Here is a 15,526-nt window from a genome sequence, read left to right as displayed (position 1 = left end):
AAAAATTATCGTGTGTCTGCTACCAGTATATCCAGTATAGCGCTATTGATGTAACAGCAGTTTGTTAAATTAAAAATCCGCAGAAATTCCAACTTGATTTCTTTAGGCTTTCCCAAATATGAATCGAGGTGGGTATTTTATTCACTTCACGTATTACTTTATCTTGCTGGTTAGGCGAAGATATACATGTGACGATATACATGTGGCGACATGCATGTGGCGTAAGATTGGGAAGCCGCGGAAAAAGCAAATTGGCAAATATGGGACGTTCCCTAAAAAGTTTTGGAAACCCTGAAATAATGGAGACAGGATTTATTTAGTAAACTTTAGAATATTCGGGAAACCCCAAACATCGCACGTGACCCTATCAGGGGCGTCACGGTTCGCTGCTCGCTTTGTTCGTTTCCGGCAACAGTTTCCCGTGGCAACTAAAAATAGCACGTGACTGTCACGAAATCTTGCGACGTTTTCCTATGGTTTCAGGGCTTGCATTGGATGACGCGTCTTGTATGCAAAACAGGTGATCAGTATTTTATAACCAGCATTCATCATGACAAACTTACTGACAAGAAAACTCAAACCAAATAAACTGTTAAAGCAATAAATCAAATATGGGCTTTGAAATGGTGACGTTGTATAAATACATGGAGGCAGGTTGCATGAAAGCCTCCCCAAATGAAATGGAATAGAAACAGTTGATAGCATTCATATTGTTTCAATACACATGGTAACTGGCCACCAGCTTGAAAAAAAGCACCACAAACTTGATCGTTGCAAAGACGTTTCGACGTCAATTGAATAATGTTTACCAATCGTCCAAACCCTCAATGTTGTTTCCAATGTAAACGCTTACATCAGAAACCAAAATCAACCACAACTTGAGAACTTGAAGATTGCAGGCTTTGACGTGAGCATGGTATGCTAGAGGTAAGGGTCCGTGTTGTTGGGTTTGTTTATCCCACATCTCGTATGGCACCTGAGGAAATTCGTCTCGCGTTACAGTTGAATGAACAATAATGACGCGTTTTTACCCCCGACAACGTTCGGAACTAATCAGGTGGAACGGTTACCAACCAATTATAAAAGGAATTTTGCCTCCTTCATAACTTGTCACGAGCACCTGTTGAATTCAAAACAACAGATTTGTTCGTTCCAAACCAAACAGCGCTACCTCCGTGCTCTTTAAAACTGTCTTGAATACATCAGGTTTGCCAACCTTCAAACAGTTGCATGCAGAGCGTAAATCCCAACGAACACAAGATGTTAGTTTTGTTTATTCAAGGGAAATATCAGACGAGGTATTTTCAACTTTATAGCAGATTCGCACAGAACACAGGAAACAATTTGGAAAAGGTCATTCGAGTGCGTTGCAAGGAATGATCCGCGATCGAGTGCGGTTTAAAATAGATCGAGTTTCCTTCCTTGGCCATGGGTGAAATTCCCAGGTAACTATACAAGCTCCCATGTTAAATGAAGCGGAAAGTTGGGAGCAATTCTCGTTAAATAGACGATGGTTGCGGTAGAATCGGGGAAACCCATCAGGGTTCCCGCAGAACGGAAAGTCAGACATTTGCATTGAAGTCTGGCTGCAAAGAAATAAGTTTTTTACTTAAAAATTTATTCGACTTAATTTAGTTTTAGGAAGGAGCGCTTTATGCAAATGAGATATTGAGTTTAAATCGTAAATCTGTCAAAAAGTTGCTTCGACGAGTGACATCGTTGCCATTCAGCAACCATTCTTCTGTGGGGGATGAAGAATCTGTAAAACATGAAGATGAATTTGTTAAATTCAACGTTACAACGCCGCCATACACGAGAAATTCAGATAATAGTTGGGACGCGAGAACAACACAGATCTTAGGTTGAAGGAAGTTTATTGTTGAGAATTGGGGGAATTCAAATCAATGCGAGGTTCCCTTTATAAAGTCAATGGCATGAAGGAGACATTGGATGAACTTCAATAGAGACCACAGCGGCCCGATATAAATTCAACATTCAATCGGCAGTTTCGTGACAAACCGATGGAAGCCATTGAGTTGCAGGTTTCAATGTTAGGAAGGGCTGTATTCCTGCGGCAACAACTATGTAGTTGTGGTCAATGTTGATGATTTACGTGTTGTGGCATTGAAATGATGGACATTAATTTATCACTGCATGTTGAACCCTGACTTAATGGTAAACAGGCTGTTGTGGCTTCGGGTGGTTGTACGGAAATTCTTATTTACATGACGTAGTTAATAAAAATTAGTCTAACTTTACATTGATCCGCAGCAATACTTGTAGACAAATTTACGAATTAACTTAACGAAGCCCTCGGAAGGCCGCCGTATTGTCTCGCATGTATGCAAATAATTTGGATCAACATAAATTCTTTTCATGATTCTGGAAATAGACAAGCTAGGGCGGTTTAAAGCCAGAATCTCGTGAGGATTAATCAGACACATGTTTGAAAGTGTTGTTGTGACTTGAATATAAATGGTGTAAGGAGTCGGTCATGCCTAGTTTGAACTCCAGTTAATTGTGATTTTTACGTGGGGAAAATTAAACTCGAAAGATTCCATGCTTGCTTTTGAGAGAAAAGTATTTGTCTCATACAAAAGTCAACAGAATTAAACCTTGGAAATACATTGTTTCCCAAATAGTGGTCAGATACAAAGGGTAGAAATCGTTCTGATCGTAGTAAATATGAGGGGTGATGCTCGGATAATTGAAGAAATATAAGATGTTTTTAAGATATTGAAACTTATTATCAACCCTGGAAAACAAGATTCACGAGAATAGAAATAATCCGAACGAGCTCGGATTGAAGTTTGGGAGAAAAGCAACCATCGGCTAAAGTGGTTCCGCATCACCAGTTTGACGTAAACCTTTTTTTGCTGCGAGAATTCGTGCAACTTTTTTGCGATGCAGAGTGTCGTGGAGCGTGGTATGACTGTTAACAGAGTGTAGTTAGCTCGGAGGCTTTTGAATGGAAACCACAGGTTTTTGGAAACTCTGTTTCTGCAATTATTGCGAGAGTAATTGGGATGAAACGAAAAGTTTAAAAAGTAATATCAGGTGCCCGTAATGATGGTGTAAGGTCAGGTGTGCATGTTGCATTTTATTCTGCAGTTCTTAAAACCGTTGTTTAGCGTTGTTGCAACAAGCAGAAAGCTAGGGGCTATGTGAAGAAACTATATGTGGTGTCCAAACCAAGCCCCGATTATTCAAAGCACTTTTGACCTGAGATTGAACCAGGTTTGCATAAATTGAGGAAGTTTGTGTATAAACAAAGGCATTGGTTAAGCATTCGCGAGGGTTACTGAACTGTCCACAAGCCTTGTGATGAATAGATTGAGACGGGCAAAATATCACTAAAGGTTTCGTGTTGTAGGTCAATATATTTCACAACTTTCTATGATCGCTGACTTATTTCCGTGCTTTGTTTAGGGTTGAGGTCAACAAGCAGTTTTAAGCGTGGTGGCGATTTGGGGGAGGGTAGAAAACATATAGCGGTCATCAGATCACATACAAAGCTGTCAGAGTTTCCAGCAAATGTACATGACCATATACGTACGCCTTGTATGAAACTGGTTTGAATTAGGTGGTTTTTGTTCTAAGCTTAGTTTGGTATTTATCAATACTGCGGGCTGATAATCACTTGGTTTAATACTACAAGAATGTATGACTAACTGTTGTGACGTATTTTGCCAAACGTCTTTTGTGATTACTAAACCTTTGAATGCTAAACAAAATCTTTTCAAGTGAAATAACAGTTGTAAAACAAGTTGGCATTTTAAATAAGGTTTAACCACATTCGTCCGATCACGTGTACATAAGTTTCTTGTGGATCATCGCACGCAAGTTTCAAGTCGTCCAAAATCGTATTGAGTTAAATCTTTATTTAGATAGATTCAGTTGCAGAGGATGTCACGACTCTTCCCGACGGGTTCCGTCAAAGTTTCGCTTCCGCTTGCAAGGTTCGGTGTCAAAGGTCTAGTACTTCTGCGTTTACTTGCATTGATGACCAACATGTTACAAGTGTGGTGTTACACAACACAGCAAGTGGGTGTGGATGAATCAAACCACGTCACTTGCGCCTGCGGAAGTAATTGAATTTGTTCCTCACGCCAGATGCGTTAAGCCCATCGATAACAGATAGACGATAGCTGCACAGTCAGTCGTGCTCTCAATTGAAACTAACGACTCATGGGATTTTGAACGATAAACATCAGATGAATCGGGTATACTTTTCCACGTGTTTTCGTATTCACATTTGAAAGCTTTTCTTTCAAAATCATCCAAACACTTTTCTTCGGGGAATATTTCTGTGGGAAAAGCATTGTGGCAACATCTCCCATGGCAACAAACCCTGACACGCCGCGAATCACGCGTAAACAAAGCATTGGTACTTGACTCGTTGTTCAGCGTGAAGTTACCCGCAACTATAAGCGGTGCATACCGAACGAAACGCAACTGACGCTGTAAGTGCAAAGGTCCAGGGTGATAAGTTGCATTGAAAGGTGCAGAGGAAGCCGCTGTAGATTGTTTGCAGGGTCGAATAACACCGAAAATATCCACCAGTGCACGCTGCTGACGTCACAACAAAAAAAGGGGACTCGAAAGGAATTCCCGTCCCGTATTTAAAGTTTGAAGGGTGTTCGTGATCAAGATTGCCTGTAGAACAGTTTGAAGCTTCACGAGAATATATGAAAACTCACCCACTCCATCGGATAGTGACAGATTGATTGGTTTGTTGCCGGTAGATCGTCAAGATGTTTCCTGTTATGTGCAAACCATGTATGTTTGTCTGCTATGATTTGTGCGCTACGTCACGTGTGTATATTTAGAAAACGTTCTTTGGAAAGACGCGGAGCCGAGTCTCAGACTAAAATTGATTTAGATATTTTGCGCATTTCCGTGTAACTTGCCTGGCAGCATACGGTGCATGGGTTTTAGGCATTCTTTCAGCATCAGTTTGTTACAATGCTTCAGAAAACAGGTAGGATCAGCTTTAACAGTAGCGGTGCGAACTTATATACTGTATCACTATCTCTATATAGATATGACGGGTCATGCAGAAGAATGGGCAGTGATTCTGTGACGTAACGGAACACGTAGTTTGATGCATTGTGAGTTGTCCAAAGTGAAAGGTGAAATGAATGCGAATTATCCAACACTGCAGAGTTTCAACGCGCATGCAGAAGCTGTAGAGTGGCAACGAGGATAGTTGTTCACACTTTAAAGAATAACTCGATTATTTTGTTGTTAGTTAAAGAATGGTGTTTTCTATTTATAATTATTTCATCACTAATGGTTTGTTGGACGTTTTTCATGTGCAAAGTTAAGCCAGTCGACTTTAATTGAAAGGTTATTACGTCATGCTGGTAGGTGTTGGATGACAAACTTTATTTAAAATTGTCATCTGTTGTGAATGTGCGTTGTAATGAAAATGAAACTCAGACCAACAACACAACTGACGACTTCGCTTCAACATATAATGAATACACGTTGATAAAAATTAATTGCAGCAAAATTTAATCAAGAAGATATTATGTCTAAATAAAAAAGTCGGAGTTAAAATGCTGTTGATCATAATGCCTGTAAACGTTTCGAACTCATACAGTGTTCATCATAAGTGCTGATGATGTATGAGTTCGAAACGTTTACCGGCATTATGATCAACAGCATTCTAGCTCCGACTTTTTTATTAAGACTACTTAACTCCAGATATTTTGCACCCAAAGATATTACGTTTACCAACAAAATATCGGAATATATTTATTGATTTGGAGGATGTGCTTTTGTGAAATGAATTGCAATTTAATATGACCTCGTGTCAAAACGCGGTTTTATTTTAGGGAAAACCTGTTCCGCTAAAAGCATCATCAGTTTTGCTTTCACACACCATTTTATTTCATATTGTAATTTTAATGTGAAGTTTCCATCTGTGTCACGCACAACAAGCGGCGTTTGAAAAAGTTGCATTTCAGGTAGAAAATATTAAATATTGTCACTAAATTTGCAGCATGTGATTAACGTGTGTCATCGTTGAAAGTCCAACTGCCCACACCCACACGCATGTTAACTGTTGGACGGAGTGGGTTGAAATGCGGGCACTTTATGTCAGTTCTACATCATTGCGTGTTTTAATGTATTTCCGTGGCGTGTTGCTACACAGCATATCATGCGTGTGTGGTCAATGCCTTTGTTAGTTGCAGTGCTCGGAAACTTGCGGTATAATTGCGAGAACCTTGAGTGTAAAACGTTGTAATTTTAAAATGTACTGCTCTTCTGCCATGAAATATACGTGCTGCATTTCCTGATGAAGTCTCGCCGCATGGCAGACGAAACGTCGAAGAAATACAGCATGTGTATTTTATGCCAGAAGAGCAGTACATTTTTAAATTTCAATATGCCTGGCAGCAACAGAAATTTCGTAAAACATTGTGTTAAGCATCTTAGTTACTGTGGTGTTAACAGCAACGGGATAGTTTGGTGCTGAGATTGTTTACTCACACAAGCATCTCTTTACACAGTTTCTAACTTGACAGAAATTCATGCAGAATTCCGAACAAACAAGTTTGTGTGGAGGTGCAGTGGCCCTGGGGGGAAATCAGTAAAGCGTATTTTGTGGGGCTACTTTGATTTTATTCAAATCATGTTGCTATAGGAACCACACGTCACAACGAATACGTCACTGCGCACTGTTGAGTGACGTGGACAGATTGTGTTAAATTCGAAAACTCCGATTGTTTCCTGAATACAAATGAGCCGCCTAAAATGTTTCTAGTATTTTTGTAAAGCGGCCAAGGTTGGTAACAACATAAACGCAATTGTGGTGAGAGCCAACCTTATTGAATAAATTACAAAAGCATGTCGTTTATTAGGTATCGATATAACAGGTATATTTACTTTGCTGACACCACTGCAACAAATCAAGTTCTTCCAAAACAATAGGTTTACCGCCTGAGGTGACCTTGATATAGTGGCAGATAAATCTTAGCGCTAATACCGAGCAACCGAATCGCACCACCGTTGCCAATCTAATATGTTTGTGATGTGAACGTTATGACGTAATTTGACGTCGGGTCCGCGCAGGAATTTTGTGACGTACATCGGGAATATGTACGCCGGGAAATGAGTTTTTAACTGCCGCTGAGGTTTGTTTAGTTGTCGGGATAAGTCAACTAGACAAAAGCATTTAAATCTTATCTGTGTGTAGTAAAAGTGCACTGAATATAAATAAGCCTTTGTCGTTTTAGTGCTTAAAAGATAATATACCTTAATTAAAAGATAGCTAAAAAGTTTAAACACAAAATATATTTATTGAATGCTGTGTTGTCTGTCATTTTTCTTGTTAACCTGCATTGAAAATTAACGTAATCATCATCACTATGAGAGTGGCAGTCTCACTTCTGGTGCTCAGTTCGTTGTTTGCTAACTCGATGACACAAACCAACGTGAACAACATTTGCAGTAAGTAATCAATATTTTAGAAAACGCCATGACAGAATCGTCCAAATACCTTCGATAAAAGCAATCCCTGTAACACAATTATAAGCGGCATGGTTTTATGTAAAAGGTATTAGCATTTTTTTGTGCTATGATGTGTGTTTAGCATATAAAACGTACTTTTGTGTAAATTTAGAGAATAGTTTTATTTATACGTTTTCGAAGTAAGTGTCGCAACATGAGGCGAAAACAAGGTTATTTCAAGGTGATTTATTTGTTCTAGGTAGAGGAGACCCCTCCTGTCCCACTTTGCTGTGTACGCCGTACAATAATTTAGTAAACAGTATATGCGGTAAGTTGTATCAATTTTACCGTGGCATATTGCCTGAATGTGGCATATTACTAGTCTGTGCCATGTTTCTAGTTTCTGACATGTTATTCGTCTGTGGCATGTTACTTAACTGTGACATGTTACCAGTCTGTGGCATATTACTAGTCTGTGGCATATTACTTCGCTATGGCATGTAACCGGTCTGTGGCATGTTACTTAAATGTTATATGTTACTAATCTGTGGCTGGTTATTAATCTGTGACATGTTATTCGTCTGTGGCATGTTGCTTGACAGTGGCATGTTGCTAGTCTGTGGCATGTTACTAGTCTGTGGCATATTACATAACTGTGGCATGTTACTAGTCTGTGCCATATTACATAACTGTGGCATGTTGCTAGTCTGTGGCATGTTACTAGTCTGTGGCATATTACCTAACTGTGGCATGTTACTAGTCTGTGGCATATTACTTAACTGTGGCATGTTACTTGATTGGGGCATGTTACTTGACCATGACGTGTCACATGTTTTACAGAATTTGCTCCACTCAACCGAGATGCTTATGTTTACCTCGGTATCAACGGAGTATGTAAGTTGGTCTTCTATTAAACGACTAAATTTTCTGGTATGTTTGTTTAGAATCAAAACGGAACATTTTTTTGTTTCAGGGGATGGCGGAAAAATCCACGGGTTGCACATATCAAGTGAGTTGTTACATTGTTGTGGTTGTTGAAGTTTTATAACCGCCCGTGTATTTTGCAGGGCTAAACTGTTCCGGTGAAGCTTGTTGCTTGAGAAATATACCAGATGTCAACAATTCGGGCGCAGTTGAAGTGAAGATGCAATTCCCTCCCGGTAAACGCAGAAGTTAATTTAGTGCCCGAAAAAATCACTTGTTAACGATATACCGATTTTAAGTTTATTATAAAACTCTTTTTAAAGGTCTTTCTCTCCTACCAAACCAAACAGACATACGACTCTATGCCAGTAATTGTAAGTAATACAGACCTATTTCCGTTTAGTTTTCCTCCATTTTTACTATGGTCTGTTGTTGATTTGTTTTAGGCACGGCGAGACAGGAATCCCCCAACGATTGCCTCAATCTGTCGTCCACATGCGGTGAGTGTTAAAACGTATCCATTTTAGTTTTCGCATCACGATTTTTCCCAAGCATGGCAATCACAAAGCAATTTTGTTGCAATTCTTTGTTGACTTCAGTTTATATTAATTTGAAAAATATTTGTTTAAACTCACAAAGTTGCGATGGAAGCTGTGGTGCTCTGTGATTTCCCTGCGCATTTCCCCAGAACATAAAGTTGTCCAACGAATAAAACATTGGCTTTCGCTTTCGGTAATACCAATACCAGTTGGCGTTGCTACAGGTTCAAGTACAACGAATCCAGTGGAAGATACAACAGCATCAGAAACAACAACAATTTTAACTACAACTGAAACCGAAACAATTCAGAAGCAAACCACGTCATCGCCCAATGAAACAACAGCAACAACACACACCGATAAAAGTTCAACAATAACAGAAACAATATCTGTCACAGACGGTACAGAAACTTCTGCAGAAACAAGTACAGCGGCGGGTACCACAGCTCCTACAACTCTCTCCACTGTTGCCACAAGAACCTCTTTAAAAACAGAAGCAGAAACAACACCAACACCAGGTGTTACTTCTTCCATGATAGAAAGTAGTTTTTCATCTTTACAACAAGAACCTAGTATTTTACGGACAAGCATGGGCATGGTTACTTTGAGTGCTTTTGATTTTACCTCTGCAATTGACCAATCCACAACACAAAGCATGTCATCCACAGCACATTCAACAACTGTGTTAAAATCCACACAACCACCCGCCACCATTGCAGACACCACACAACCACAAACCACCATTACAGAAACCACACAACCACCAACCACCATAACAGAAACCACACAACCACCCACCACCATTTCAGAAACCACACAACCACCCACCACCACCACCATCACAGAAACCACACAACCACCCACCACTATTACAGAAACCACACAACCACCCACCACTATTTCAGAAACAATACAACCACCAACCAGTATTACAGAAACCACACAACCACCCACCACCATTTCTGAAACTACACAACCGCCCAACACCATTACAGCAACGACACAACCACCCACCACTATTACAGAAACCACACAACCACCCACCACCATTACAGAAACCACACAATCACCCACCACCATTACAGATACCACACAAACACCAACCACCATTTCAGAATCCACACAACCACCCACCACTATTACAGAATCCACACAACCACCCACCACCATTATAGAAACCACACAATCACCAACCACCATTTCAGAATCCACACAACCACCCACCACCATTACAGAAACCACACAACCACCCACCACCATTACAGAAACCACACAATCACCCACAACCATTACAGAAACCACACAATCACCCACAACCATTACAGAAACCAAACAATCACCCACCACCATTACAGAAACCACACAATCACCCACCACCATTACAGATACCACACAATCACCAACCACCATTTCAGAAACCACACAACCACCCACCACTATTACAGAATCCACACAACCACCCACCACTATTACAGAATCCACACAACCACCCACCACCATTATAGAAACCACACAATCACCAACCACCATTTCAGAATCCACACAACCACCCACCACCATTACAGAAACCACACAATCACCCACAACCATTACAGAAACCACACAATCACCCACAACCATTACAGAAACCAAACAATCACCCACCACCATTACAGAAACCACACAATCACCCACCACTATTACAGAATCCACACAACCACCCACCACCATTACAGAAACCACACAATCACCCACCACCATTTCAGAAACCACACAACCACCCACCACTACAAAAGAATCCACACAACCACCCACCACCATTTCAGAAACCACACAACCACCCACCACTACAAAAGAATCCACACAACCACCCACCACCATTACAGAAAGCACACAACATACTACCACCATTACAGAAACCACACAACCACCCACCACCATTACCGAAACCACACCATTAAGTACTAAAACGCCGGCAAACTCAACCATAGAAGCTACAACCAGCAAAGTATTCCCTGCTGTAACCAGCTCTGGTGACAATGCGCAAAGCTTCGCCACTGACAATTCTACAATGCCGCATGTTATTAAAAACGAAACTACAGCCACTATGCCTGGGACATGGCATGGCTCTAATACGGACACTAATCCAACGCAACACTTAACAGCTTTACCGACCACAACCCCAACAACAAGCTCGCTCGCTACGTCATCCACAACAAGCATGCAACACACTGATTCCAGCTTGCCTTCCACCACCATAGCTGCACCAACATGGTCAACCACAACACCAACAACCACCTTTCCTCCAATAGATTACAACGACATTCTAAGGAATATTTCCGATCCTGTAAACGAATATATCATGGCTGTACTCAACCTCACTCAAGTGGGGGAACGTATTGAGGATTCGGACATCGGTGAGGTTAGCGAGGGAAACTTTTCCCAGAGCTACTTCAAGCTGATGATCGCCGCTTCCAACACAACACGGATTGGTCTCAAGGCGGTTCAATATTCACTGCGCTATGATGACGCAAGTTTTGCTTCGCAAGAACAGAGTGGTGAATACAACACCATGACAACCGCCTTCCCCAATGCACCCGGGTTAAGCATTGTTGTGGTTGACTTGGACGCAAGTGAGGTGATAGAAGCGACTTTGAACTTCACAATCCAACTCACCGCAACCACCGTGGACCCGCGGGATGTTTCTGGACTTTCACCACAAACCACCGGAGATTTAAGTGTAACCAGGTTTAAGCAAGTGGAAACATTGTGCGGTTTCTTCAATGTCACAACAGGGAAGTTTTCGACCAACGGATGCAGTTTGATTGGAGGAAATGTTTCGAGTGTTTCTTGTCACTGCGATCACACAACTTTATTCGCTGTATTGTTGTCAGTTCAAACTTACAACATTCCTTCCACGGTTAAGGTAAGTTATGACTCAATTTTGTGAAAAAGCAGAATAGTCGTTTTTAGGGACAAGCCTCCTTTCACAGGGTGATAGTCTGATAGTTCCGTCCCGGTTAACAAACCTCGCATACCAAAAAAAATTTGAAATCGCCTTCGAGCACGAAGGTGTTTTTTGCGTCTAAAAATATTTTCCCTGAAACTCCCCTCGTTGGTTGAATGCGCACGTGCAGCAGACCGTGAAGGTATGTCTGTGCAATGTTCCGTCATCAGTGTGAGAATAAGGTTTGTAACGGGGTTTCCTTCACTAAAACCCAAACAATTAGAACCAACAAGCATGTCCAAAACTGCCCCAGCCTTAAACCTCCAAATAAAACACCTGATGTCCGTGTCAAATACATCGGAAGACATTCGAGAACAAATAATAACAAAAACAATTGTTTTCAGATCCTCTCTTACGTCACAGAGTCGATTTCTATCCTTTGTCTTCTCGTTACCTTAGCAATCCTGCTTGGAGTGCGAAAAAAAGTTCGCAGCGATCGAACCGTTGTGCAAATAAACCTGTCGGTCGCACTCGTCTGTTTCCACATTTTCACACTGTTTCAGGACGTGGCGCTAGAGAGCAACAGATCGTGCGAGTTCGTCACCGTGGCAACGCATTTCTTTCTCCTCGCCACAGGTTTGCACACCGCTACAGAGCATTGTGACGTGTTAATCATCATTCGACATCATTTACTACAAATTTCATCTTTTCAGGAACCTGGATGCTGTGGGAAGGTCTGACTCTCTTCGTCAAAACCACCGACAAAATTCTTTCCCTCAACAAAAAAAATCCACGCAAAGTTGCCCTGACCAAATTAGTAATAGGTTGGGGAATTCCCCTGCTTATCGTGGGTCTCTCGGCGGCGATTGGATTTCCCACCGGACGTTACATGGACCAAAGTCAATCACAGCAGTACCGGGAATATCTTCGATGCTGGGTGGGAAACGATTACAACGCTCTGCTCGCGTCTGTGTTCATTCCAATGGCCGTCATATACCTTGCAAACGTCATAATAGCAGCGCGCGTCATCTGGTTCGTTCACAAACTTCGCAGCAACGCCAACGAGTTGAAACCATCGTCGGGAGCTCAGCGTAACGTGGGGGAGGCGGTCCGCAATGACGCTGAGAACGTAGCGGCTACGTTAAAGGTGTTCCTATTACTGCTACCTGTGCTGGGAATTCCCCTGATTTTTGCCTTCTTGACAAGTAAGTTTTTGCGAAAGAATAAATGTTTCGGTTTCGTCTTTTCATGCAAGGTTTTCGGGTCGTTTGTTAAGGTTGGATTTCTCAGTGCTTTTTCACCACTAACCGTTGTCGATTTGTTACAGGTGTGCAACCGTACGAAGCATCTGTGGTATTTATGTACATAAACATAATCCTGAACGGTCTCCAGGGATTCTTCCTTCTGCTGGTTTATTGTGTGTTCGGCAGTGAAGTTAGAGAAGCAACATTACGAGGATTCCGAAGGATCAAACAGCAGTATCTCACCGATACCAAAACAACACATGTACAGAGCAAGGGAACTCCAAGCACACACTCAACCAACACAGGTCCACGATCAGAAGAAAAAGCATGATAACGGCGGGAAATATGTCCCCGAATCGCCGTGGCGCGAAACAAATATTTGGTGTATAATTTTGGTGCTTGCCGCCACGCGACGTCACATATCTTGTTGTTGTTGCTTTTAATATTTTTATTACGTTTTCATGTTTCCAGTGTTTACGCCCACGTTTATTCACGCTTGCAACAAATGTTTTTCGTGGTTACTTAGTGTGAATATTTCGTTGGTATGTTACTTATAATCGCGTTGATACCGCTTCTTTCCCAGTTATTTACCATAAAAAGTTTTTGATAAGATCGTTTTCAGTTCGCATATATCCTAAACTTTTTCCTATGCAACTTACTTCGCACTTGTACAAAGATCAAAGCTTCAATAAACCTTGTTCATGTATCACTTAACTTATGACCACACCGGTATTCGAACCCGTGACATCCCGGCCAGAAATCCCGATCAGGTTTCTGTTGAATATATATGTGTGAGCCGCCTTGACCAATGTTACAAATTCCTCGCTAATCACACTTTCTATTGAAAACGTTTTAATTATCTCATCACCAGAGATACAGACAAAAGCACAGGGAAGACCCGTTGAACACAACAACAATGTGTGATTAGCGCCAGTACAAAATTTACTGCTTTGCTATGCAGTCACTCGCCCATCAATTTTTTTCTTAACCACACCGGGATTTGAACCCAGGATATCCTGGCCACGAATCCCGATCAGGTTTTCTTCTTGGTATACGGGTCGGGTGCTTGACCAATGTTGCGGTCCGACTGGACCGTTCAGAAAGCGCTCTTGTCTTCACCATGCGGTCATATTTTTACCCGAAGACATCCGCATGAAATTTATACTGCAATATTTTCATACAAACACAAACGACAGGTGAGTCGTTGTGTTCAGTCACACAAAAACATATTTCAGTGAAATTTAACTTAAAACAATCCAGAAATAAGTTGGCTGGGAGTCAAGCTTAAAATTAACCACCGTAAAAGGAATCATTTTTTACAGTGCTTGTATACTGAAACGTAGAGATGTTCTGTAGTTTTGAGAGGTGCAGACAGTTTGTACACACTGTTTCTACCTGTAATTATGTAGTTTTATTCTTGAAATACACCGCGTCCAATTTCTTTGTTTTTCCGTAGGATTTATAAATTAATTATTCTGCGGTATTTGCATCTCATCATATATCGGGTTACACTCAGGGTTGACGTTGTTATTCGAGCAGCACACGGGTGTTGCGAGGACGTCCATGGTTTGCATGCTTAGTTTTACTTGGAACAGGGTAGGGGAATTTGCTGCGACAATATATTCAAACCTGCACCAAGCAACGTAGGAACTGACGTCACGTGTGGGACAGAGGGTTGCTTCTATAGGAAGTATTGCAATTAATCAAAACATGTTGCCCGGCTATGATTATACACAGGGTGGTGGTTATTAGTTGACCACAATAACTTGGTTTGAATTAAAAGCTTTGAGGACTTTTTGATGTTTTCTGTGTTAGAATCTGAATTGCACAATTTAGATTTGAGGAAATTAAGCATTTGTGATGTTGCGGTTACTTGGAATAATTACTTCTATGATTGCAGATAATAGAGTGGTGAAAGTACTTGGCAAGACGTCTTCAATGCATAATTTTGTTTATATATTGTTTGTTTTAACTTCTATCGATTCTACCTCGAGCAATCCACTGTTACCGGCAAATTACTGCAGTAAGTGGAAATTTATAATGACAAGAAGTTTTAAACAAACACTGAATTAGGAAGTGCTCAATTGACCTTAGGTCGAAACAGTGGCTCTATCTAAAGCTCGCTGAAACATTCTTGGCTATGTTGCTTCTACTTAATTGTAGTTCTTCTTAGCACAAGGACAAACTTGTTTCGTGCAAGTCGACAATTTGAAACTGCAAACGGTATACGATAACGTAAACATTGTGACGAAAACCATCTTCAGCATTTAATCTGTGCAGTTTTGGCAAAAACCGCGAACCAACTTTGTGTTATTAGTTATCATGCACAAGTAGTTAACGTAGCGGATATTGTCAGGTCGAGGACCCTTGAACTGTACAACGGTGTTCTGTCGGTTCGCGGCTCTACGTCGCAACGGTGACACTTTATACGACTG

General features: G+C 41.1%; 1 protein-coding gene across 2 annotated transcripts in view; it reads left to right on the top strand.

Annotated features, from left to right (window-relative positions):
* Positions 1-6,551: 6,551 nt before the first annotated feature.
* The window catches only part of LOC145888826 (uncharacterized), a 36,092-nt gene continuing 27,117 nt past the window's right edge, over positions 6,552-15,526 (top strand). The window contains exons 1-11 of one of the 2 annotated variants that reach the window (XM_082979688.1): positions 6,560-7,458; positions 7,718-7,786; positions 8,299-8,352; positions 8,432-8,467; positions 8,526-8,618; positions 8,706-8,756; positions 8,829-8,882; positions 9,146-11,826; positions 12,252-12,483; positions 12,561-13,052; positions 13,175-13,800. In XM_082979688.1, coding sequence (XP_082835814.1) covers positions 7,377-7,458; positions 7,718-7,786; positions 8,299-8,352; positions 8,432-8,467; positions 8,526-8,618; positions 8,706-8,756; positions 8,829-8,882; positions 9,146-11,826; positions 12,252-12,483; positions 12,561-13,052; positions 13,175-13,422 — 4,092 coding nt within the window. In that variant the 5' untranslated portion in view covers positions 6,560-7,376 and the 3' untranslated portion in view covers positions 13,423-13,800. Of the gene's footprint in view, positions 7,459-7,717; positions 7,787-8,298; positions 8,353-8,431; positions 8,468-8,525; positions 8,619-8,705; positions 8,757-8,828; positions 8,883-9,145; positions 11,827-12,251; positions 12,484-12,560; positions 13,053-13,174; positions 13,801-15,526 lie in introns of those variants that run through there. The other variant, XM_082979690.1, reaches the window with a different exon arrangement.

The sequence above is a fragment of the Ascidia mentula genome, chromosome 2 (assembly GCF_947561715.1).
Source record: "Ascidia mentula chromosome 2, kaAscMent1.1, whole genome shotgun sequence".
Taxonomy (NCBI): Eukaryota; Metazoa; Chordata; class Ascidiacea; order Phlebobranchia; family Ascidiidae; genus Ascidia; species Ascidia mentula.
The sequence above is the reverse complement of the archived record's forward strand: the minus strand, read 5'-3'. Positions and strand labels throughout refer to the sequence as shown.